This window comes from Nannobrachium achirus, assembly GCF_963921795.1.
Source record: "Nannobrachium achirus genome assembly, chromosome: 10".
NCBI lineage: Eukaryota > Metazoa > Chordata > Actinopteri > Myctophiformes > Myctophidae > Nannobrachium > Nannobrachium achirus.
The window spans coordinates 41,665,282-41,692,887 of NC_137819.1; the positions used below are offsets into that span (position 1 = coordinate 41,665,282).

General features: G+C 43.7%; 1 protein-coding gene across 1 annotated transcript in view; it reads right to left on the reverse strand.

Annotated features, from left to right (window-relative positions):
- rapgef5a (Rap guanine nucleotide exchange factor (GEF) 5a) overlaps positions 1 to 27,606 on the reverse strand; it is an 86,494-nt gene that overhangs the window by 31,812 nt on the left and 27,076 nt on the right. The window contains exons 5-9 of the mRNA XM_080734546.1: positions 24,933 to 25,110; positions 12,368 to 12,446; positions 11,467 to 11,515; positions 10,941 to 11,017; positions 7,107 to 7,298 (exon numbers count right to left, since the gene is read on the reverse strand). Coding sequence (XP_080590672.1) covers positions 7,107 to 7,298; positions 10,941 to 11,017; positions 11,467 to 11,515; positions 12,368 to 12,446; positions 24,933 to 25,110 — 575 coding nt within the window. The remainder of the gene's footprint in view (positions 1 to 7,106; positions 7,299 to 10,940; positions 11,018 to 11,466; positions 11,516 to 12,367; positions 12,447 to 24,932; positions 25,111 to 27,606) is intronic.

A 27,606-nucleotide genomic window follows, 5' to 3' on the forward strand; every position in this document is an offset into this window, starting at 1 on the left:
AGACTGTCCCTCTCTCCTCTGTCTCTCTCTGAGGTGGTCCAGGTGTTGGAGAGGGAATGAGGTCAGTCTGTCCCTCTCTCCTCTGTCTCTCTCTGAGGTGTCAGCCACGCTGCGGTCTTCCTCGCGGAAGAGAGAAAACCACCGTGGCCGAGGTTAGGCTTCACTCCTGCTCTGAGTCACGCTAAATGAGGATGTTGACCCCAAGCCGCTAAAGATCACCCACACACACACATGCGAGCAAACGCTGGCGTATTAGTAAACGCCCAACCCGCCGCACGTCGTCCAACAATGACGACTGTGTGTGAAAGTGCTCAAAACAAAACAAAGTCACTTATCTAGAGCGTCGCCACCGATATTTTTCTATCCGAGTTTAGAGGAAGGCGATGCACACCCACGCCCTTGAGAGCCTATCTTAGGTCAGAGAAAGCCTGGGTGTTATCAATGTCAAGGACACTCTCACAGATACACGTTCGTACGTAGGAGTAAGATCCTTGCACAATGTCCCACTGTCCCACCTAACCTTCACGCACCTTAAGCGCCGGGACCAACAGAAAAACAACAGAATTCTTTGATTCCCTGATTATTTCCTTGACCTTGTTGTTGTATTTCTGCTACAATGTCTGGGGCAAACGAGAACAAAATAATTATATCTTAAATGTATCTGTACACAAGATGGAACGACAAACCTTGAACCTTGAACAGGCAAGTGCCAGGTGCACAGGAGCAGGACAGAAGTTATTTTGGCACATGTCCTTCTCACGTTAGAGAAGTGTGGAGATACTGTAGTGTATAACCAGAGGGCAGAGAAAGGGGCCTTCTTTACGTGTGACACATCAGCAACCTGATCTGTTGTCTGAGTCAGCAGGACAACCCTTCAATTACCTTTTATTTTTTTGAGAATGAGATTTACGAGGAGGAGTTCTTTGTGACTTAGCGCCCTGTCAGTGAACCAAGACAAATGCCCTCAACAGTAAGCGATTCTATATGAAACTGATGTGTTTCAGTTTGCAATAATGATCCATAAGAATTCTATAAACAGAACCACGTGGGTTTGTTTAAAGAATCATATAAGCTGTATTCATATACAGTATACAATCAAATGTATGTGTTCATTTATTGATGTGTAACTCTCAGGGAGTAAAAATGGAACCAAATTGGGTTTAATTTATACACTCGGCTTTATACCGGCTCAGTGGCCTTGTGTTTAGAGTGTCCACCCCGAGACTGGGAAGTCAGGGTTTGATCTCCGGGCGGGTTGTACCAAAGGTTATAAAAACTGGGACTCAAGCCTCCCTGCTTGGCACTCAGCATCACTGGTTGGATGCAACCTACTAGCGTCATGTCCAGGCCAGGGGGTGTACTTGTACAACAAGCTGCCTCACGCTACAGAAACACGGCAAGGCTTACTCGCGTTAAATTAACCCTAAGGATTTTACAGTGAATGTGTGGGTGTGGGGGGTGGGGGGGGATGCTTTCATCTTGCTCACTGAAGTCAATAGCAGTTAGCGTTTGGACAACCATGCTTTGGCCTTTTCTCAGCCCTGGGCTGGTCTCCTGCGGCCCATACAGACTCCTCTCTTGCTCCAGTGATCCTGAAGCGATAACAACATTATTATGTAACCTATGGCCACCACAGCCATTGTAAAAACACCTCGCTTAGCAGCAGAAACAGCAGCAGCAGTCCTGGGACATGCTTACAAACTGATCTGGCCGACAACACAGACTGCTTTCTACTGAATCCAACAAAAACAAACTCTCAGCCACGGAGGGCAGCCAGGAGCCAGCCACTAACACACGCACGCACACGCACGTATGTGCGAATGTACACACGCACAATGTGTATGCAGCACAGTGTGTAGACATGTAGAGACATAATATCCACTCACACATGCAAAAACATACATAGTATACTAATATACACTATATATACTATAGACCTACTACTTACAGTATATACACTCACACACATAGGTTTGGCTCTGCACTATTAGGTTGTGTTAGTAGTATTGAGTATTTTGCTTGTGTTTGACAAGGCAAAGAGATACTTGTAGCACTGACTAGCAACTGTTATGGACACTTTTGTTTGGCACAGTATTGATAGTTGTGCTTAAATATTGCTATTTGCTTTTTTAAGTAGTCTTTGTTCCCTTTCTTTGATGTAACTTACTCTTTACTGTACACTGTAAAAATATATATATTTTCATACTTCTCTGTAACTTTGTACATTTCCTTAATCTGTGGTGCTGCCTCGACTGATTTCCCCCCTTGGAATAATAAGGGTATCTATCTATCTACATACACACACACACACAAAAGTCTGCTTGAAATACTGAGAGCTGCACAATGTAACTTTCCTCTTCAACGCCAGATCTAAAGCCTGTTTATTGCCATGTGCTTGAAATCTTGACCATCAGGTCAAAGTTCTTGTCAGATCCTGTGTCTAGGTGAGACATTTATCAAGTCTCAATAGAAGATCAGGGAGACAAAATACAACCACATCAATTCAAGTTATATTGCATACACCACCATACAGGTTGTACAAAATTCATAAAAACAAAGTTGCATAGTTCCATTCTAATTTCTGCATACTAACATACACACACATGCACACAGCTCACCCACACACACAAATCACCTCCAAAGAACAACTTAGCTAGGCTGAGTGAAAAGTATGAAGGACAAATATACAAAACTAGACAGCTGACATGCTGAGGAGAAGAGGAGGAGGAGAGGGGCCAGACAGTTATGTAGAGAGAGAGAGAGAGAGAGAGAGAGAGAGAGAGAGAGAGAGAGAGAGAGAGAGAGAGAGAGAGAGAGAGAGAGAGAGAGAGAGAGAGAGAGAGAGAGAGAGAGACAGAACATCACAGAAACGCACTGAGGTAGAACTGGGAGGGGTGGGGGGGACTGGGTGAAGGGCGCTGGAAAGAAGAAGGAAAGAAAGACAGACAGAGGAAGAGAGACAAAGGGTGAGAGAGGTGCAGAGAGAAGAGAGAGAGAGAGTGAAGCTGGTGTTTTAAGGTCATCCGTTGATCGAATAACAGGTGTGTCTGTCTGCAACTTCCTTCCCTATTGTCTCCACCAGGAACTCATCAGCCTACACCTCCTCTCCTCTCTCTCTCCTAACCTATCCTTCACCTCTCTCTCTCTCTCTCTCTCTCTCTCTCTCTAAACGCTCACAACTGAAAATGTGTGTATGGCCAGTCCTAATGTGCGATTTGTGAAACAGTGTGAAAGAAAGCAGCCCCACACACTAGAGCCGATTCATAAACAATTAACACAACATGGAATATTATGTTTTGGTAATATGACTTGCTGCTGTTCTACATAGTGCCAACCAAGTGAAGAAATCACAGACTGAGGCTTTAACCTTTTGCTTTTATACAGAAATAGCGAGAACATTTAAGATTTTATGAAAGATGCTTCTGAACATATTCCCAGTTTGACCACTTCAAATGCTCCAATCTTAAAATAATTGGAAATAGTCTTATCTACAAGACATGACGCATTGACGGCTTAGGACCTCTATTTTCCATAGAAGACAGAAGGCTGCTGGCTTCTATGGAATCCAAACGACTGAAATCAGTCGTGGTGACTGAGAACTTTAATCTCTCTCCCTCTCTCTCTCTGAAACAGGTTTTGTTTGCCTCGTCTCTCATTTATGAAAATCAATATGGACAACACAGGGAACATGCAGACAGACCTACAGTATACTATAACCTTCAGATGATACACTGACACAGTCACACACACACACACACACACACACACACACACACACACACACACACACACACACACACACACACACACACACACACACACACACACACACACACACACACACACACACACACACACACACACACACACACACACACACACTAGATGACGTAGTTTATAGAGGAAAGGTGGTTCTCATAGAAAGCTTAAAAGGAAGCACTCACTGTTCCCTTCCTGTTCCTACCAGAGTGTGTGTGTGTGTGTGTGTGTGTGTGTGTGTGTGTGTGTGTGTGTGTGTGTGTGTGTGTGTGTGTGTGTGTGTGTAACTGAGCCACCATATCTATGTTGTGATAGATCTGGGCCCGATTCCTGGAAGTAATGATAAAAAAGAAACAATGCTTTTAGGTCACAAACCCTGGCTCCACATACAGCACACAGTGCTTAATTGTTGAATTATCTCATTGTGTGTGTGTGCATGTGCGTGTGTACGCGCGCGCATGTGTGATCTTGTGATGAGGCTTTTGCTGAAAATAGCAGATCGACAAGCTCATAACGCGTTGCATAGCGATCAGCTATTTTCAGCAAAAGCCTTACCCACAATAGCAGAAAACAGAAAATATATTAGTATAGAGCCCTGAGGGACCCCGGTCAACCATGTAGTAGTTAAAGAAAAGCAAAAACGTCACAGATTTTCAATCGAAATCTGATTTATTGTTGGTGGGATGTTGGGATTATCCCAGCAAAAAAACATTGTGTATTTCCCAGCAAAGTGCACCGTTTCACGTCATAGGATACGCAGAATGTTAGCCCCATTATGTCAAACAAAGTTTTTGACTACGCAAAGAGAAGACTATATTACAGATCTCACATCACAACAATGGGAATTGGGTCAGAAATCTGCCAAGATAAGTGCTTTAGATTTCTCTTTACAATTACAATTTACATACACACGCATATTAGTTAAAGTAATGGACCTCTGGGTACCAGTGGGATGAAGTGGGGGGTAAAAAAACAGACGTGCAAACTGAGCTTGCACACCTGCTTTTTTATCACGATTATTGCACGACACACTGTGCAACAAAGTATGAAATACCGCATACATGGTCAATTGACTTAATATTGTTATAATGTATGTGTTGATTTTATGATATATATATAAATATGTTTTAATATATCGATGCTGTACCTAAACATTTCTTAAATGCCCTTCTAGATCATGCTACAGTGTCACACTACAGCATCAAAAGTAGCAGATCTACACATTTTGAGCTTGTAGATCTGCTACTTTTGATGCTTTTTAATTTGAATCCTGAAAAGTGACAGTTGGGGACACGTGAGGTTTCCACCCTCCGACAGAGACGACATTGAATGCAGACCGGGTTCAGCAAGCCAGGCTACAATTCACTTCAAGGAGCTCTCTGTCTCTCTCTCTCCTCAGATTTTATATTCTTTTTTGGTTGTCATGGCGATGTAGTGACGGACAAACTCGGCAAAAAAAAGCTCCTGCAGGTTGTTTCCATAGCGACATCATTCACGTATGAGTGGAGTGGAGTCGTGTTCAAGTCTGGGTGCCACTCACATAACACGCTTGTGCGCGCACACGCACACAGCACAAACACACGCAGAATTATGAGATAAGACAGGGTGCATTGGCTTCGTTTCCTGCCCTCGCATGGATTGCATATGGGATTAAACGGTGCAACGCTTCAAAAACACCACTGCACTCATTACACACACAAACACGCGTGTATGCACTCATTACACACACATGCATGTACATACATACGTATGTACTGTATGTTTATTGACACAAAAGATAGTCATGTATGATGTATAGACCTCTTGGTGTGCCTGTAAAGCATTGCTAATGCTGACAGCGATTACAATGCAGGTTTAACACTCCTTCTGACCCACGTGTACATGTACAGTACATATCATCTCCATCGCGTGGAAACCTCATATATCCAAAAACTGTTACTTTTGAGGATTCAAATTTGAAAAAAGCTAAAGTAGCAGATCTACAAGCTCAAAGTGTTTCAAGCTTGCGGATCTGCAATACTTCTGATGCTTTCATGCGGCGCTGCAGTTAGGGCGTTGATTTATCAAAAAACACAAAAAGTTAGTAGAATATGGAGATGAGAGGTTTTTTGGCCGAACAGCAACGACATGTTACATGTGCCTGTGTCCACCTGACTGACTGACTGAGCCAGCAGATGCTGACGCCAGCCATGACGATGCACAATGCCACATGCTGACGTGGGCACCACCCAGTATTATCCTCTCTGACTCTGAGTGCAGACACAACCTCTCCGTCCACCCTTCCCTTCCGCTGCACAAAAACACTGATTAAAACCAACGCGGTCATTTCAGTCCATGTTATACAACTCTAGCCAGCGTGTTTTCAAACTGACCACCACATATATATGACGCCATTTCTAGACTAGCGATACGACTATCAGAAAAGAAAAGGTTATTAAACAACGCAGTCATTTCAATCCTTATTGGGAAATCCATGTTATAAAACTCTAGCGCATTTTAAAATGCACAATATAATGCACATATGTAATAAGTGATACGACTGGAAAAGTCGGAAAAGGTAATAAAAACATATTTTTTAAGTGCAGTTCATTAGCATGGTCTGGTGGCACTTTTTTTCTGATTTAAAAAGTCGAATGCAGAGACAGGATTAGTCAGGAGTCAGATTCAAACTCCATGACTCTCACCAGGAGGGCACCAGCAGGCAGGCACCCCCCACTGTGTTGTTCTGCTGTTTTGTAAACGAGGACATGCATTTTGTAATGAGAAGACGTTTTGAAGCAAGCTTTGTGAACAGAAAATTTAAAATAGATGAATACATACAAAAGCCAAAAATGTGAAAAAGCCAAATGGGGGGAAAGCAATTTTCCCACACAATAAATGAAAACACAATGACAACACCACGTAACACATAATGACAACAGCATCATTACTCTCACAATGGACCCTCAGGGGTCCAGCAGGATTTGACTGTGTATTATGTCAGACAGTGGTTCTCAAACTGGTGGTCCGGAGGCCCAGGAGTCCTTGAGGGGGTTCCAGGGGGTCCCCAGCAAAAGTAGTTTGCATTGCATCACAATCATTTTAACCAATTTAACCATATTTTATACTTTGGCAAATATACAAGTTCACAGCGCATCACTTCGTGCCTCACTATGAGCTTGTAGATTTTTGAAAAATAATAGTTTAGCAAATCTTTGAACATATATATATTTTTTAGTCCAATTCCTTTTAACACAAATCTTTGCTTCTGGGGTTTCCTGGCACAAAACCTTTTCAGATGGCGGGTCCCTGACTTGCAAAAGTTAGAGAACCACTGGTGTATATATGTACTGTATAATGACACGCACCGTGTGTTGGCGGTCGGGCAGCCGGTAGTTGTGGTTCTGCAGCAGGCGGCAGCCGTCCTTGGCCAGCCGCTGCACGGCCTCCAGACCCAGCCTGCTGGTCAGCTCCTCACGGCCGCACGACACACTCCTCACCATGCCTCCTCCTCCCACCAAACCTCCACCGCCGCCGCCACCGCCGCACACCCCGCCCAGCTGCAACGCAGGAGGCAGAGAGAACACCAACCTCAGCCCGCAGTCCCACGACATGATGGTCAGTGCACCCAAAACAGTATGTCCAGGTGCTCACAAGTACTCCAGGTAGTGGTTAGGTTTTAGATGAATGTGTGTGTGTGTGTAAGGGGTGTCCCAAGTGTACGTGTGTGATAAGGGAGTTGCGTTGTAGCAGCTCAGCTCACCAAGAAACACGCAGACACACGCATATATAGGGTGAGAAGTTCAGTCTTCCGCGAGTAGGACCTGCTGCTCCTTCACTTGGAGAGGGGCCAGCATATAGGTGGCGCGGGGCATGCAGTGCGGATGCCTCCCGAGCGTCTCCCTACAGGGAGGTCCTCCCCGCACGTCCACACTGGGAGGAGGAGAGCCCCTGGCAGACACCAAGGACCAGATGGGGGGATTACTGTATATCTCTACACTGGCCTTGGATTGGAACGCCTCGGGATCCCACAAGAGGAAATGGAAGTTGCTAATGTTGATCTGGAAAGGGAAGTCTGGAGCTCTTTGCTAGAACTATTACCCCCGGTTGAAGATGGATGGATGGACACGCATACACTCTTCAGCTTTGGGTCCAATGGTCTCAGAACCTCCGTCTCTGTGCATGTAAGACGTGTTGAGGAGTGATAATCCTCTCTCCTCTGCCTCCCAAGCTCTTTCTGGTCTTACAGGTGTCCTCGCTGATTCAATCTATCTGTGACAGGGTTTAATTATACGTATCTGTTCCCCTCTCTGTCTGTCTGTGTGTGTGTCTCTTTCTCTGGCTGACTACTCACTGAGAAGATCTGCTCCAGAAAGTATGTGAGAGTCTCCACCCCCTATGACTGTAGTCAGGACTCTGGAGTGTGTTAACTTTCCTCTAAGCCCGGGCTAAAGAGAGGGTGTGTGTGTGTGTGTGTGTGTGTGTGTGTGTGTGTGTGTGTGTGTGTGTGTGTGTGTGTGTGTGTGTGTGTGAGAGAGAGAGAGCGTAAGAGAGAGAGAGAGAGAGAGAGAGAGAGAGAGAAAGAAAAAGAAAGAAAGAGAGAAAGTGAAAGAGAGAGGGACAGAGAATGTGTGAGAGAAATAGAAGGGATACAGGGAATAGGAGGAATACTGTAGGGAAAGTCCCGCCAAATAGTGAAGGAGAGAAAATGAAAGAGAGAATAACACAATTTAAAGAGAAAGAGACAAAGACTGAGAGAAATAATTACTGATGGAAGGTAAAAAACAAATCGAATTACTTAGTTAGATAGACAATATCAAACATCCCTATTTGTGTGTGTGTGTGTGTGTGTGTGTGTGTGTGTGTGTGTGTGTGTGTGTGTGTGTGTGTGTGTGTGTGTGTGTGTAATGTGTGTAGTGCGATTCTATCATCTGTGGCAGAACAGTGTATTTGTTTTCCTTGGAAGAGAGAGAGAGAGAACCGTGTTTTGATTGGATGGGAGTTTGGTACCCTTTCCTGTAGGCTCAACTATCCCACGTTGCCCTGCTCTGCTAGAGGTACACACACACTCTCTGACAAAGTCCCACGCTGTACATTGTTTACTAGCAAAACAGCACCGAAAACAACTCTTATCTGTTAAACTAGCCACACACACACACACACACACACACACACACACACACACACACACACACACACACACACACACACACACACACACACACACACACACACACACACACACACACACACACACACACACACACACACACACACACACACACACACACACACCCACAATCAGAGCCACAGTCCCCTGTCCCTGGCTTCTTCCTGTACATCTGTTCTGGACTTCCTGTTCTCCACAGTGGACACACCAAGCTCAGTGACATAGAACACGTACTGTAGATGTGTTTCTTTTAAACCCCCACCCTCGGCTCCTTTATTCCTGGTACTATACTTTGTCTCTGGGAAGAGTGACACTTATCCAGTTTTCACAGGACAAATACACCCACCTGGACGACCCTGGAGTTGTAAAACATTTAGTGTTGTGCATCTTGCCATTACATTTTTACTAACATCTTTCTGTCCTTTTATAAAATAAAAAAGGAGAGTGTACTGTACATTCGACTCCCCTTTGAATAGGTCTTTGTTGAGACAAACAGAAGGAGAGATCAACAGAATAGCTAAGAGGGAGACAGTGTACGGGTGACAAACAGTAGGAAAGATGAGAGGGAGACGAGTGTAGCAGAGACAAACGGTAGGAAAGATGAGAGGGACGGACTGTAGGAGAGAAACAAGTAGGAAAGCTGAGAGGGAGACGGTAGGGAGACAATGTAGGAGAGACAGACAGTAGGACATCTGAGAGGGAAAAGTGTAGGAGAGAGAGAGTATGATGATATCGGGGAGGGTAGAGACAGACAGTAGGACATCTGAGAGGGAGACAGTGTAGGAGAGACAGACAGTATAATATCTGTGAAGGAAACAGTTTAGGAGAGAGTCAGGATAGAGAAAGCTCTGGCTGATCTGAGGTCAGTTGGGGGGGTTGCAGTTCCACTGTACTATCAACTCTTATCAACTGGTTTTCTTTTTTTCTTTTTTTTTTCTTGCTCTGCTCCTCTTCTCTGATTCTTTCATCTCTGTTGAGATGGATAGAATGAATAATTGAAGGAACAGAAAATAGTTTTTGCCTGTGTGAAGCTCAGAGCCAAGAGCATACAGCCCACCACTGCACTGGTTGTGAGTTGTGACCCCCTTTTCTCAAATGCAACGCACGCACGCGCACTCACTCTTGAACTCAGTGACCTCCGAAGAACCACCCAACACAGCCCTCTCTTTCTTGGTATATGCACATGCATGCGCACCAGATGTTGTTGTTGTTGTACAATCTGGAAGAGACATTCCTTACCAAGGTGTCTTACGGATGCTATTATACAGCTTGGTTACGAATGTGTTCCTTTTTGGAAGCCTTTGGATGTCCATAAATTATTGAGAGGCCTGCAGATTGCCAAAAGCTAAGGCACTGGCTAAATTCTGTTCAGTGTCTGTGATAATTGGCCACATACAGTATGGAGGAGATGATGCTTCCTGTATCCGTGATCTGTATCCTAAAACACTGTTGAGTTTACCCAAGATTGTGTATCTAAAATTACAATTTAGGCATTTAGCAGAAACGCTTAATCCAGAGTGATTTACAAGGGCAGCACAAAGATAATACATCAAATGCATGGCAATATTATTCTAGGATCATACATGTAGGTAAACCAGGAATCTATCTTCAGTCTAACAGTAGAACCAGTAAGACACCTAAGGGCGACAAGCGACCTTCACGCCATGTCTTGGCCATCTGACCTCATATGGCAATGCCCATATATGGAGGCCACATTGGCCACATACCACACTAACAGAATCCATATATGGCCAACACAGATGGCCAAGACAGCCCATATCTTTGTGGCTGCTTCTACAAACAGGGAACTCCATACATCAGGGATCTCCATATATGGGCATAAAACAGTGATGTCACAGTGATGCGTCAGGGGAACCACAGTGTCAGGCGTTACCAGTCCAGCCAAAGACACGGACAAGCTGTGACAGTTCTGATAGTAAACTGCAACCTACAGTCACAATAACCAAATAACAATGTTAAATGTTGTGTGTGTATGTGTGTGTGCGTGTGCGTGTGTGTGTGTGTGCCATACCGGGCTGCTCTCCTCGCTGGGTGAGCGAGGCTCTGGGTGGTGGCTGTTCTCCGACGTCTCACAGTCCCGCTCTGACACTGCAGCCCAGAATTCACACGCAAACAAACAAACAGGAAAAGTCATACACATATACAGCTCTGGGAAACCAGTAAGACTCCCTAATCAGGAGATAAGTGACCGCCACGTCGCATACACAAACTTTAGAAGGCAATCGTAGCGAATCAGGAGGGAATATGGGAAATGGGACAGATTCATGTTAATGACATGACTTTAGAGATATTATGTACCGCTTTGCGTGATTTTCAGGCAAAATCTGTAGGAGCAGTGTCCAAAAATGTGTTTTGCAAAAATCGAAGGTTGTGATTTGCCACCCAAGGAGTGTGTGTGCAAAGTTTGGCATCGATAGGGCCAACGGTGGCAGAGATATGAGTAGGGCAAAAGTGTGACGTGACGGACAGACTGACTGACTGACAGCTAGTGGAAAAAACTACCAAGTCCCAACACACACAAAATAAACCACACTTACAAGCTTTGCGAGTCTTGCGGGCAAGGGCAGCTGCCAGCTCACTTTGTACCTGTTGGAAAAGAAGAAGAAAAATCATGTCATTGCTGACTCACTCTCACACACACACATAAAGGGGCAACCTCCTCATGACACTTTTATGTATCATAAACCACTAAGAAAGTATAATCACCAAACAGTTCCCCCGACCCACCCAGGAAGACAAACTCACCAACCAGGGGTCATCGCCAGGTTGGCTTGTGGTGGACATTTTTGTCAAAATTCAATTTTTGCCACAGACATACAAAATGAGTGGACAATAATATTACCAGAAACACATAAAGAGATAGCCTTGAATGACCAGGTCTAACCCTGAGAGTGGACAAATGGAACCAAATTCCATTTGCACACTCTCATAGTTACATGAATATAAACATTTGAGAACCTCTAGCACAAGTTGGACTCCTATGTCATAGTGTAAAATAAGAACATTATAATGGTGTGTAAAAATATATATATAAAATGTGCCACAGACAAGACCAAGTCTTTTCCACAGACACATTTGTCCGTGGACGGACATATTAATGGCCCCTCACACACACACACACACACACACACACACACACACAGGCCAATGTGTATTAGTAGACACTCCAGCCCAAACCCACTGTTTCCTGCATTCCATTGCTTTACACAGATGTGGTGCATGTCAAAAAATCTATTTTGAGCTATATAACAAAAAGAATATTACTTCAAATTCAAATAAACAAAAGACAACTCAAAATCCTACAAAAGCAGGACATTAGACAATATTGGTTGCTAAGCTCCGTCCAGGGAAATGTCCGGTGTTTGGGGTGTGTATTCAGGCCAAATGTCACCTTAAATCACCCTTACCAACAACACACACACAGTCAAACACTCTTACCGTGGAAGTGAGTCTCTCCAGTGCTTTCATCTGGAGGATCTCACCGCAGATGTCTCTGTTCCCTTCAGAGTCCTCCTCCCTAGAACACACACACACACACACACACACACACACACACACACACACACACACACACACACACACACACACACACACACACACACACACACACACACACACACACACACACACACACACACACACACACACACACACACACACACACACACACACACACACACACACACACACACGTTAATTACTGTTAACCAGTCTAGATGTTCTGATGGCATCTAAAACTGTCCCCGGAGAACACGCAATTATAGCCAGAGGGGGCAACTGTGAGCAGTGTTCTACACTGCCCCCTGGTTTACTGAGACAGTACTACAGGCACCACACTGCTATTGAAATAAGAGCAGGGGAGCCCAAAAGGTATGCTTAGGGCTGTCACAATTATTACATAATCGTCTAATCGTGATTATTTGACATTATCACGATTATTTTGTCATAATCGTGAATGTTGAAAAATGACAGAAATAGTGGAAATAGCAGATCCACAAGCTCACAACGCGTCGCATCGCAACGCGTTGTGAGCTTGTAGATCGGCTATTTCCACTATCAATGTTATTTTTTAAGTAGTAAGTTGTCAAATTATGTCAGTAATTTCTTCATGTATTTAGGTTTTGTGTCATATCTGCCATGTGCCACTTCAAAGCCTAAAAACCAAACAGAAATGTAATTGTCAATGACAAAAACACAATTAAATCGTTAATCGCCAATTATTTGAGTGACAATTAATCGTCATGTAAAATGTCATATCGTGACAGCCCTACAGGGGTGCCCAAAAGGTATGCTTTGTTTTCAAGAGTCAGTAGCATGCCAAAACCCTCTCAGGTCCTTCTTTTTGGGTGGGTAGATCATGTTGAGCTTGTGATTTTAAAAGTAGCACAAAAAAGTCTCTGCACCCCTAAAATAGAGGAATTGATTGATTGATTGATTGAATACTTTATTAGCAGTTTGCTAAAGCACATGGCAGTACAGTTCAGATACAAGTTCTACTATTAGATTTAAACCCAAGAAAGCACTATGGCTTATTTACGTACATTGGGGTCCTTTGTACTCAACTGAGAAAAGATCGAGCACTCCCAAAAGAGGAGAGGGCATACAATCGCCTAAAATGTTATCGACCAGCACTGGTCTTCATCAGGGCAAGTGTGCCATAATGAAAGTTCTTTGATTTCACGCCCTCTCCTCAGTTATTTTTTTCCTCTCTTTCAGGTTTTGGTTCCAGTTGATCCTAGGATAAAATTGAGCACTCCATTGAGCACCTTGTTGATCACACTCTCTCTCTCACAGCTAGTAATACTTGTGTGGTGACTACTACGCTACGGTGACTACTACGCTACACTGAACAGCAATTTAAAATAAATAATTAAAACGCAACTATTTTAAACCCAAGTCATTTCCGCACAGATAGAGGGTAGAGGGATGAGAGAGGGGATTATGCTGAACCCCCTTAAGACTAAACCTAAACCAATATTAAAGCTGCAATCCGGAACTTATTTTTAATGAATAAAACATTTGAACCAATATGTACGGTAGAGTACGTTAACGCAAAATAAATGCCTGAGCCTCTAAGTCCAGTATCTCCCCTGGTCAACGGGGGACTCCCTCTTGGATGAGAAGGTGTTTGGTTTTTGACATGGGAGACGTGTGGGAGTCCATTCCCTACAGCTGCAGGACATAAAGCTACGATCACATCGATTTTAACTACTTAAACCCTATATGGTTGACCGGAGTCCCTCAGGGCTCTATACCAGTCTCTTTTCTGTTTTCTGTTATTGTGGCGAAAGCTTTCACAGATCGCAGATCGACAAGGTGTGAGCTTGTCACTCGGCTATTTTCAGCGAAAGCTTTCCCAACAATACGGATGGTGAGGTTTAAGTTGTTCATTCCATTTTTCAATTTAGGCATTTAGCAGACGCTCTTAATCCAGAGGGACATAAGGTAATACATCACACACACACACACACACACACACACACACACACACACACACACACACACACACACACACACACACACACACACACACACACACACACACACACACACACACACACACACACACACACACACACACACACACACACACACACACACACACACACACACACACACCTCAAAAGACACTGATGATATAAATTACCAAAATCAATATTACAATTTTTTTACTCTGAACTTAGACCAACCCTGTTGCCAAATATTAGGTACATACTACACAAAGAATTACAACAACATGAAATAACAATTAATTCCATAATAATACACAGGAATTATATTAGTGCAATCGGCAATGTGTTACTCAGTAGACTTCAGTGGACTAAACCAGTGGTTCTCAAATCTTTCGTGCCAAGGACCCCCAAATTCATAATGCCAAACGCAAAACCTCCTATCTGCAAATTTCATGATTTTTGGATATCACTTGAAATGAGGACAACAGGCTATGCTGCACATGGTCAGTCTGTCTGCAAAATCGTTCTGCCTCTCATTTTGCCAAAAATGTCATGTAACTAGAAATAGTTAGGTTTTAATGTTGAACACACATTTTCTCTTTCATTTTCCCAACAAAGTGAATTTTTCAGATAGGAGATTTTGCGTTTTGGCCATCGATATGCTGTATATTTGGCCACGGACTCCGTGTTGTGCCAGAAAAGAGAACATTTAAATAATTCATAATTTCCTCAAACATTTTAGATTTCTTCCTAAGAGGAATAGCAACTACCAGAGTCCCAGGATCAAGCGTACCAGGTTTATGATAAACAAATATTATACAGAGCACAAGTAGGGCATGAAAATATATTCCATAAGTAGTGCTGGAATGTGCATAACTGCAGTGCAGTTACAGATTGTATAAGCGTTATGCACATTGTGCTGCATAATCTATATGAAATGTGCTGTTCAAGAGGACAGGGGGTGTTGTTTGTTTCCCGTAAAGCCCTTTGAGGCTGCAGCAGTGCTAAAGGGCTTTACAAATACATTTGCTATGCAAATAAATTGACATTTATCGGTTAACTGATTCATTGACTAATTGAGTTAGTTTCAATGTGTAGGTGTGTGTGTGTGTGTGTGTGTGTGTGTGTGTGTGTGTGTGTGTGTGTGTGTGTGTGTGTGTGTGTGTGTGTGTGTGTGTGTGTGTGTGTGTGCGCGCGCGCGCGCGTGAGAAGAAGGCATGGGCGGTCCTTGGCACAACGGAGGCAGCAGTGGCTCAGGGGTAGAGTGGCCGGCAGATCGGCTGGATGGAAATCGCGAGGTTCCCACTTCCCTCCCAGTTCGATCCCGGGCTCCCCAAGAGTTAGTGTCGAAGTGCCGAAACCAAGTACAGATACCAGTGTATATATATATATTAGGGGTGGGCAATATAATCGATATGGCAATACATCGCGATAGTTTATTTGCCAATACTGTATCGATACTTCAGGCAGTAGTATCGTGATACTTTGAGGAAAATAAAATATGTTCCCATGCATAGGAACCAATGGTAGAAGTCCGGTCCTGACACTCCACTGCCTCTAGATGTCGCTTTCAGAGGTCGCGCTAGGATTTCTAACAGCCGGTCACCGTGACCGGCATGATTAAAATTTATCGGACATCTGATAAAAATACCGGACATAATACGTTTAATGCATGGATGACAAGCAGGTGCAAAAACATAGCCAATAACAACAGTTTAAGTCCTGCTGTATAGTTGGGACTGAACGAATTGAATGTAAAGGAGTAGTAGGCTGTACAAATAAACATACAGCTTCATCTTGCATAAGGGAATTAATTATATTGGACTATAATCGCGCAGGCTGAGGCTGTGTATTTGCACGCATACTGCATGGTTTCATAACAAGTTGTTTCTGTTGCATCATGTTTTCAACACATAACAATGTACAGAATAATGAGAAATAGTCGGAAAGTGGAGTCTGCACAAATGTTTCATAGGTTGATAGATTAATCTGGCCAGAAAGGAATCAATTATAGACTACTCACTTGTATGGTCGAGTGGTCAGTCTGGTCACGATAGTGCGTCCATGCATTATGCAACTTTGGGAAGGTTGTAAAGGCTTTGGTGGTGATCTTGTACAGTTTCCATAACATCTCATAAAGAACTTCAATCGAGTGTATAAAGTTTGTTTTATATGGGTTGTAGTTGCCCCCTGCGTGCCTTCCATAATTCCCATGGGTTCACAGTGCGCATTGCAACATGACGCTGAAATGGACTGCTGTCTTCTCTCCCCAGCGCCCCCGTTCGCAAATTAATGTAGGCTAAACAGTTCTGATAATACAACTTATTTTTGACTGTCCATTCATGTACTACAACTTAAACTGCACGCTCATATTCCAACCAAGGCAGCTCATAGAGAGCTTAGCGACAACATAACAAACCGACAACTAGGTCTACCCAGCAACAACTATCATTTCCTGTCTTACCTTCACAATAAAGTGTCTCCCGTTTACCTCTCAATGCAGCTTATTTCACACAGGTTATTATTAACAGGAAAAAGTGTAACTTAACCCTTGTGTGTTTGTGCAACCAGACGTGCATATGAGAGTGAGAGTGATGACTGAGGGAGAGAGAGAGAGAGAGAGAGAGAGAGAGAGAGAGAGAGAGAGAGAGAGAGAGAGAGAGAGAGAGAGAGAGAGAGACATTGAGAAAGAGAGAGAGAGAGAGATTTGCGGTGAACTGCCGTGTCATTTTCAATCGGTCCTTATGTCCGACGAAGTTTATATTTTCCGGTCTTTGTCATTATAAATCGGTCAAAACCGGCAATTTCCGGTCTAACGCAATCTCTGGTCGCTTTATTATAGTAGCTACTTCCCCTTCCCACGGTTCAGTGAGTGAGGTTAAAGCTGATATATCGCATAGTATCGTATCGCAAAGATTCGCAATATATCGTGATACTATTGCATCGTGATACTATTGCATCGTGACCCAAGTATCGTGATACGTATTGCATCGCGAGATTCTTGCCAATATCCACCCCTAATATATATATATATATATATATATATATATATATATATATATATATATACTTTTTACTATCTCAGTAGTCTTGCATAGCCAGACAACTATTCCAAAACTACACTTCTCAAAATCTGAACACGTAGGCTTCGTCATTTCCGTTTACGAAGATACATTTTAAAATATCTTAACATTTTATTTTCTAATTTCCATTTCTGCTAGGCAGCAAGCTATATATGGTCAGAGTAAATATGAAACGGAAGAGGGGAGGCCACGTGAGACTACTAGGCCTATCTCAGAGTGAAATTAACAGGTTGAACACTTTGGATTTTAGCTGTGTAAAGATTAAAAAGGACAACTATCCATAGACAATTTCTTTTTACCTATAGAATATAAATCACACATCAAAAATTATATACTACATACGGTATTATGTAGTGTGTGTGTGTGACTAAGCTCCGTCACACACTGTACATGTGAATCAACCTGTTCGTCTTCCACCCCCTCCCCCCAAGTCTTTGTGAAGCTCTGTACAGTACTAACTATACTGTATGTCTCTCACCATCAACCCCACCCCCGCTCTCTCTCTTTCTTAAATGTGGTTTCATGTAAAGTAGCTCCACAACGCTCCTCTTGCTAAGGAGTGTGTGTGCGTGTGTGCGCATGCATGCATGCATGTCAATGTGCCCTTGTAACAAGAGGATGTGTGTAAAGACGTGTGCGCAATCCATCGTTGAATGCGTCTCGCGTGAGCTCTCCTTTCTATGTGTGTTTGTGTGTGTAAACAGGTGATTGTGTGTGGTGCTAAGCAGCACATTATCACCAGAGTAATAATGAGGGGGTCGTAGCGTTCTGTCTTTAAGAGAAGCAGACTGCCCCTCAGCTAATATCTATACTATAATTTTGCGAAAGTCTGTCTGAGTGAGTGAGTGAGTGAGTGAGTGAGTGAGTGAGTGAGTGAGTGTCTGTCACAGCGTTTCTCCTCAGTGGCTGGAGCAATTGATCTGAAATCGCATCACCATTAGCATATGAACACACCTGACATAACTGTGAAGCCCGTTTGTCACTTTCACAAATCGTATGCTGTATATTAGCATTTTTATGCTGTATCTATATCTATTTAGCCTACAGTACCTTTTGTGACCACATGTTAAGGGAGGGGCGCTGTTGTTCAGGCCATGCACAATCACACACAAACACACACACACACACACACACACACACACACACACACACACACACACACACACACACGGGGGGGGGGGGGGGGGGGGGAGTGTGTGTGTGTGTGCAGGCGGGCGGGCGGGCGGGGGGGGGGGGGGGTTCTGGCCCTGTTACAGATGTTGTCAAAAAATCATGCAGATCGGTACACAGTATCTCTGTAGCCGTTAAATGGAACGGGTATTTCTTACATTGATGCTCCTACATATTAGCATGCAAGCACCAGTTAAAGTTACTTTCCATCCCTCATATACTGTGTGCACAGTGCACATCCCATAACCCACACACTACACATCATTTCGGAGCTCATATCTTTGAACGGGTAAGGGCTATGTTATATAAAACCACACACTCACAAACACTCTCTCTTGCGCACGCACACACACACACACACACACACACACACACACACACACACACACACACACACACACACACACACACACACACACACACACACACACACACACACACACACACACACACACACACACACACACACACACACACACACACACACACACACACACACACAAAAATTTTTTATACGTGGCTCCAGTGGCACTGGTAATAGCTGTGTAGGAGGAATTAAGATGGGGCTGTGTGTGGGTGTGTGCGCGTGCGTGCGTGATCTGATAAAAGCATGATGGATGTGCCAGCGGGTGGTGATGATAAGATCTATGTGTCGACTTTACTGAGAGAGGACATGCTGCCCTGAGACTGAACACTACTCTATCACCTCACACCTAGTAGAGACTGAACACTACACTACCAGTAAGACTCCCTAATCGGGAGATGTATATGTTACAGTTAGATTGGGTAACTCCGTTAGATCGTGGTAAGAGCGCTCGTTTTGTCGTTCACCACACACCCCTACCCTACCGCCACCTGGATCAATTCACTTGATAGTCTCTTATCAGCGCACCAGTGTAATTCTGCGTAATCACCATGAGATGGCGACAACAGCCATTCACTTGTGTAGTCGCTGACGTCACTCGTTTGCGACCCCTATTTCTTTGTTTATCTACTAGCTTAGCTCAGCTGTGTTTAGCCATTAGCTTACTATGCCTAACTCTAACCCTAACCCTAACCTTAACCTCAGTAAAACTATGCCTAACCCTAACCTCGTGGGGTGAGGCGCTATCATTCCTGCCGACGCTACGTTGTCGTGGATCAAAGCACTCCGGTTCTCGATCTAACTGATTCTCGATCTAGCGGTGACATATACACCACGGGCCGTGGAGTGGAGCAGTAGCTTGAAGATCGTCTACTTTTGACTATTTTCCTATATTTTTTTCCCGGCGGCCCCGTCTCTCCCGGTCACTCCTAGCCCGAGTTACGGCATTTTATGTGCGCTGCAATGGCGGGGGTCCTCCACTAGGGGGCACGACCACTTTTGCATCCGTTCTGGAGCACCAGGAGTCGGTGGTCCCCGGGAATTCCCCGTGAGCAGCCCCGTTGGGGTGGTCATTTGGTCATTTTTGCAATTTTTGGCGGGTCGGGGGTCCTGGAGGTTGTGGTTTGTCAGGCAAGGAGTGTGTGTGCAAAGTTTTGCATGGATAGGAGCAACGGTGGCAGAGATATGAGTAGGGCAAAAGTGTGACGTGACGTGACAGACTGACTGACTGACTGACTGACTGACTGACTGACTGACTGACCGACTGACGGACAGACTGACAGCCTGTGGAGGTTTTGATAGTAACTGCGACCTGACAGTCGCAATCAACTCACACCTAGTAGAAACTGAATACTATCACCTCATACTGTACCTACTAGAAACTGAACTATCACCTCACACCGAGACGCAAACAAATGCCGAGAGACAGGCTGAGAGAAGGGGTGCAATGGACAATAACATTTATCAATTTAATCAATACAAAAAAACTTAAATTGTTATAATATATTTGGGGGAAAGACATTTCAGACATAGCAAAAATAGGTAACCTATACTTGTCACAATTTGTTGATTGTAGCTAAGCTACAGTATTTTCACTATTTCTGTGTAACACTGTTGTATGCCAAAGTGTAACATAGGGCTTAAGTAGTTCATCAAACTAGTTGACTTCGTTCATTAAGTCATTATTAAAAATAAATCAATTTGTGGCTATATATAAAAATACAACATTATGCTGTAGGTAGAAAAGGGAGAGAAAGCAACAGAAAGACAGACAGGTACTGTATAGGCCATGCAACAAAAATCTGAATTACAAAACAGTGTACAAACAAAGAAAAGAACAACAACAGTTAACTGGAAGACTGATATTCAAAACGGGAGAGTTTGCCCAGACAAAAGAATGGGACCACAATGGGAACGCTTCCGGGGCGAGAATATTTTACAGTGTTTGAATTGGTTCCTGTGCCCTCTGGCCTGTATATCATCGTCCGTGGAGAAGAGATCCTTGTCATTGAGTGCGATCCATTCTCTGCAACACACTTTTGTATTACTGATAATAATAATGCACTATAGGAAGCTTGAGCAGCCACAATGGATCTGTCCGCGGATGTTTTCCAGTGGCGCCAACCGATGAGCCTGACGAATACAGGCGAACAAAAAATAGCATCTACAAGCTTCGCAACACGACACGTTGTGAGCTTGTACGTCGGCTAATTTTGGCAAAGACTATTTGGTGAAGTGGCCCCAGGCAGGGAAGTACATTTTACGAATTTTAGTGGTTAGGGCGACTCAAACGGAACCAAAGACCGAGCTCGTCACCGTGAAGCTAAACGTTCACAAGGACATAAATCTCACACAATCCACTTTCCTACCCGTACAAAATACAGACTGTTACATTAACTCACTGACCTTACCGGTTCCACTTTTACACAACCAAGTTAAATGAACACTTCGGATTTTATCGTGTAATTGTCAGCATCTTGTTTCATATGTACAACCTGTGTACACGGACACTTGACACCAGCGTGCAACACAACACTGATTCAATGCTTGGTTTTTACCTTGGCGGCATGTACTAGGCCTACGGCTCTGCGCTCGTTCTACCTTGTCTCATGTGACACGGGCATAAAGAGACGTCTGTCCTTCTTGCCTCAATATTCAGCTGAAATGTTGCGTTTCGTAAATCGTGAATATTAGGTGAACAAAACAAAAAGGCGAGGGATCGTCTCTTGACGGCGTCATGTTGTTGTTGGCGTGTCAAAGACAGCGAAGCACTTTCAAATGCTGCCGTATGTAGAACATGTGCAGTTATGGGAGCAGAAAAATGATACGTGAAATGGAGCGAACCCCACCCCTACACACACACACACACACACACACACACACACACACACACACACACACACACACACACACACACACACACACACACACACACACACACACACACACACACACACACACACACACACACACACACACACACACACACACACACAGTGCAAGAGTCTTTGAAGTCAACACAGATACACGTGTCGACATGCGCTCTCGTTCCATCATCATCATTGCTCTTCTTTTCACCATCTGCTCTTCTCCCTTCCCCCTACCTTCCCCTTCCTCTCTCTGTCTATCTCCTTTCTCTCTTCCTCACTCTTTATACCAGGGTTTGAATTTCTGGGTGGATGGTATGGGAGGGAAACATGCCTCTGCTTACACACTTTAATCCGATTGGATCCCTGCATTTGGTCAGACTGAAGGGACTTCCTTTTGGGAGATGAAGACTTGAAGAAGGATTTATTTGATATTTATGTTGGATAATATCACATTTAAAATATGTACGCAAACCATTTTAAGCCCAGTGTCTAGTATGTTAAGAAAATGTAATAAAAGAATAGCTAAATTAGCAGATCTATGTACAAGATCAAAATGCCATGTGATGTGCTGTGAACTTGAAGATCAGCTAGTGTCACTATTTGGCGTACGAATAAGTACAGTATATAGTGCTTAAAGGTGCTGTAAATGACAGGTTTTGCTTTAAACCAAAGGTTTTTAGTTGCTCTAGTCTATATTCTCATAGTAATCATTGCTATATAGACTAGTGTTTGTTCAGGGACTGGTTTGATCTCCCCGTCTCTTTAGCAAACAAAACACATTTTCAGGTGGATCGGCGATTTCATCTAATCGGGAAAGAGCACCCATTTATTAGAACATCTCTTAGCTTCAACACTCAAAATATCACTTGCGCTACCTTTAAGTGGTTAAGAAAATACATCCCCCTCTGTATTGTGTTCTTTGTTTTAGTTTTTTATTTGTATTTTTACAAATCAAACCCTGTCCCTCTCTCTTGGGTGACAGATTGGGTTCAGTAGCAGTCAGACTCGACAGGAATTACAGCAAGAAAAGCAAGAAACACAGGAGAAGGAAACCAGTAGACTCTGGCTGCCTGTGAGTGGCACCATGAGAGTGCATGTGAGTGCATGCATACATACATGCACGGCACGCATGCATATATACAGGATGTGTGTCTGAACCCTGCATACCTTGCACTTTCTGCTGCGAGAGAACATTGTGTGTGTGTGTGTGTGTGTGTTTGTGTTTGTGTGTGTGTGTGTGTGTGTGTGTGTGTGTGTGTGTGTGTGTGTGTGTGTGTGTGTGTGTGTGTGTGTGTTCTTTCATACACGCCCACCTACTGTACCTCTTGGGCAGGCGTGTGCATGTTGCTTCTACATGTCTGAGTGTGTGCACTGTGCACGCATCATACAGATAAAGGATTTGGCAGCCTGTGAGAAGAGATTAGGTTGAACCGTGGGGGAATTTTGAGTAAAGCCTGATTTATACTCGCTTTTTTGCACGCCGTGTGGTGCAGCGGAAACAGCAGATCTTCAAGCTCACGCCGCAGCTTGTACTGTAGAACTCAGTGTAGTCTCAGTGCTCGACGCCGGCGCGCAAGTATAAATCTTTGAGCTCAGGCTCACTGCCAAGGATGCACGTTGACATCCTTGCCAAGTGCACGCATTACGTGCGATGGGCAGCATTTACATGCTTTTGCATAGTAAATTTATGGCTGAGCCGGATGAACTTTCTGCAACATTTTTCGAGCTGGTAAGAGAGATGCAGAGCTTATGGATAAAAAAACATTTGGTGTTCAAGAAGGGGGCCACACCTAACTAATACAAACCAAGGCTTGCCTTTGTGGGAGGTAATATTAACCACAATATTAAGTTTGGGTTGGTTGGTTAACCAAACAAACCCCAGCATCCTTTTCACAGGGAAGGTTTTCGCAGGAAAATGGCAGATCGACAAGCTCGCAACGTGTTGTGTTGCGACACGTTGTGAGCTTGTTGAAAGCCTTCCCCACAGTGAGAGAAAACAGAAAAGACACTAGTATTGCCCTGAGAGACTCTGGACATCCATAATGGAGTTTAACCCATTAAGACCGGGAACGCATCCGTGTCACTCTAGATTTTAACCACTTTAACCATTTTCTTGTGCTTTAACTATTAAAAAAATATCAGATATACAGTACACCAAGGGTCTTCAACAGGGGTTCCGGGACCCCTAGGGGGTCCTCAGAGTTACTACAGGGCGTCCTCTAAATCTTTGAGTGATAGAAAGTTTGTTTCTCCCTTTTTTATATTAACCACATGAACCCTAGTGTCCATATTCTGAGAACTTTAGGCAAAATTGACATGAATCCAAAATACACTGACGATTGTCCTGTCAAACGATGAAACTATATGGAATCTATGATAAGGTAGTGGAGGTCCCTGCTTCATCTCTCTCTCAACTAAGGGGTCCTTGGCCTGAAAACTTTGAAGAACCCTGCTGTACAGGCTCACAGCGTGGCACCGAGTGTCACGCTGCTTTGAGTCCTGGGTTGAAGGCGATCTACAACTATTATATAAAAACCACAAAAACAATACAGACTAATGCAATTTCCAAATCACAGGTCTCTGCAGTTTTGGTTTGTTTTACCGCAGCAGCAGAAATGTCCCAGACTGCTAAGATAAGAGGAAGCTTGGACCTGCAAATCTAATTGGATGTCATGGGGAAAACTTTAATATCATTCCTATAACCTGAGAAAACAGCCACCTTCAGCATTCTCAAAGTTGTGTGGAATAACATTCAAAGATACATTGTTACACATTTATATATCGTTGCTGTCAGGCATAAACCTCTTATCTCCATATTGTACGTGTTTGTGTTTTTCTCATAAAAGAATGCCCTACATGATCATACTAACAGCCTCACACAAAAGTATAAAAAAGTAGCAGATCCACAGGCTCCAAGTGAGCTTGTAGATCTGCTATTTTTTAATTAGAATCCTGAAAAGTAACAGTTTTGGACATATGAGGTTTAAACCCGTCAGAGACAATATACCGTATATATACCAGTAAGACTCTCTAATCGGGAGATAAGAAGAGGATTGTACTTACGGGCTGTTGGCCCCGCCCCCAGAGCGGAACTGGACATATGGCGCAAGCTGGAGGAGGAGCCTGACGGCCTCTGGCCACTCCCCCTCGTTGGAGCGGAACTCGCAGGAGGCAGACTCGCACTCCTCGAAGCAGAACTGATAGTAGGAGTTGGAGTCGGCAAACACAATGCGCTGGTCCACTGGAGACAAAGACAAAACAATAATCAGACAACACACACACACACACACACCATGCACCCTTTTGCTTTCCACTCGATACAGACTCAATCCTAATCTTCCACCGTAATCTGACGACTCACCTCTTCAGACTCCACCTTAGCCCGTAGCACTTGCCCTAGCCTTGACAACCTTGCAGGCTTATGCAAAGGCTAAAATGTAATTTATATATAGCATGTTATGTAGACTGATGCTGGGTTCATGTGTTGACCTGGCATCCTACAGATTTTGTTTTTTACTATAAGAAACATCACAGCTTGTCCGCATGTAGATGTGTACACATTTTTACAGTCTATGGGTTTGCCTCTCTGACATCATGCTCTGATGTCACTGTGATGTCCGGCACATCTTCGTATCCGTGTATCTCTGAAGGTCACCCCTGACACTGTGGTTCCCTTGACACATCACTGACATCACAGGTGATATCACAGGTGACATCACCTATGTAAAAGTCCATACTGTATATGGGTATTCCCCAGAATCCCTTTTAAGCCCATAAATGAAGATCCCTGATGTCATCAATATATATCACTGGCCAGATGGCCAAGACATGGCCCATATCTTTCTGTGTGGCTGTTTCAGAAGGGGATCTCCACGTATGGGCACAAAAGATATTGTATGTTTGTGATGTCATGGGAACCACTCTAACAGAATCCTTTTTATGCCCATATATGGAGATCCCTGATGTCATCAATATTAAGCCATATCTAACAGGACTTCATATGGGAATGCACATATATGGAGGAAGATAGCCCATATCTGTGTGGCTGGTTCAGACAGGGATCTCCATGTATGGGCATAAAAGGGATGTACTATATACAATACATGGATCTCCATATATGGGTAACTGTTCCGATATCACTGGCCAGATGGCCAAGAATTGGTGCAGGTCGCATGTCGCCCTGAGGCGTCTTACTAGTAATGTTTAGATTGGTGAGAGGTTCTTGGATTACTGATGATGCTAGATTGCTATTTCTATGCATTTGATGTATTACCTCATGTTTAGATTAATTAATGAATTAATTAATGTATTTATTCACTTGCTCAGGACACCAGCAAGTCAGTGCAGCTTTAATGTTACATTGTCATTTTAATGACTTAGTGGTTTTGCCAATTATTTGGGGGCCTACTTGCAATAGCTTTGCGGCCCAGTGGCCCCCGGCCCACAGGTTGAGAATCAGGGCGATATACCAACTCCCATCTAATTTCGCTATTTGTATCCCTTGTGGCATTATGTTCCAGTGGGATGCAGTACTAAGCTGATCAATTAGCCACTTAAACCCCAGCGTACGTATACAAGCTTGTCAATCTGCTATTCTCAGCTACAGCTTTCCCCACAAGAACAGAAAATGGTAAAGACACCAGTATAGAGCCCTGAGGGACAGAGCTCAGCCATATGTTGTTTAGGTGGTTATACTGGTTAGTCACCCTCTGTTGGGAGTGCTAGGATGACTCCAGGCAGGGGCGTCACAAGGGGGGGAAAGTGGGACTGAGTTACTAGGGCCCAAGGTGGAGGGGCCTTAATTATTTTATACTTTAGCTATTGAAAAATAGCAGATCTACAAGCTCACAGCACAGCACCGAGTGCCGCGTTGCAGGCTTGTAGATCAGCTATTTTTTAAAAGTCGTGAAAATGTGTGCACATTTTTGAATATATGTATTTTTTAAGCGAACATTTGTAACTCAAATTTTGCTTCTGGGGGGTCCCTGGAACTAAATATTTTGAGATGGGGGACTGTGACCAAATACATATCATTTTGGAGGTCCTTCACGTGAAAAGGTTTAAGCACCACTGACATAGAAACATAGGTTTTTCAAAAAACCTTAGAAGGATTTAGAAGACATTTATAGAATCGGGTCAAAAATATTCAAAGACTTCAAAAATAGCAGATCTACAAGCTCGCAGCGCTGTGAGCTTGTACATCTGCTATTTTTCAATAGTTAAAGCACAAAATAATGCGTAATAATGCGTTCCCAGTCTAAATGGGTTAAACATTCATGGGGGGCCCGGAGTGAATCCTTGTACCCAGGGCCCAGAATTTGGTGCGATACCCCTGACTCCAGGATGTGCCAGGACTCAGGAAAAGTCTGGCTTGCCTTTCCCTGGTATCAAGCGTGAAAATACAGAGTCTTCTTCACCTCAACCACATTAGTAGGCCGGCTGATGACATTGTGATGAAAAAAGATAGCGCACACCGGTGCACTTCTGTGACCCAGGTGCAGCGAAAACAGCAGTTTCACGAGAAGAAAAGTCTGCACTCTGGTGATGCTGCAAACGCTCCGCTGTGCTTGAGTCAACGTTTCGATCACTATGATCTTCATAAGGACTTAGGACATTTGCAGCATTACTAGTATGCACAGTGCAGACTTTATAAATTATGAAATAGTCATCATCATCGGTTGTAGGAAATCCAAGATAACATCAAATAACATTACAGAGTTTCAGAACACAAACGTGA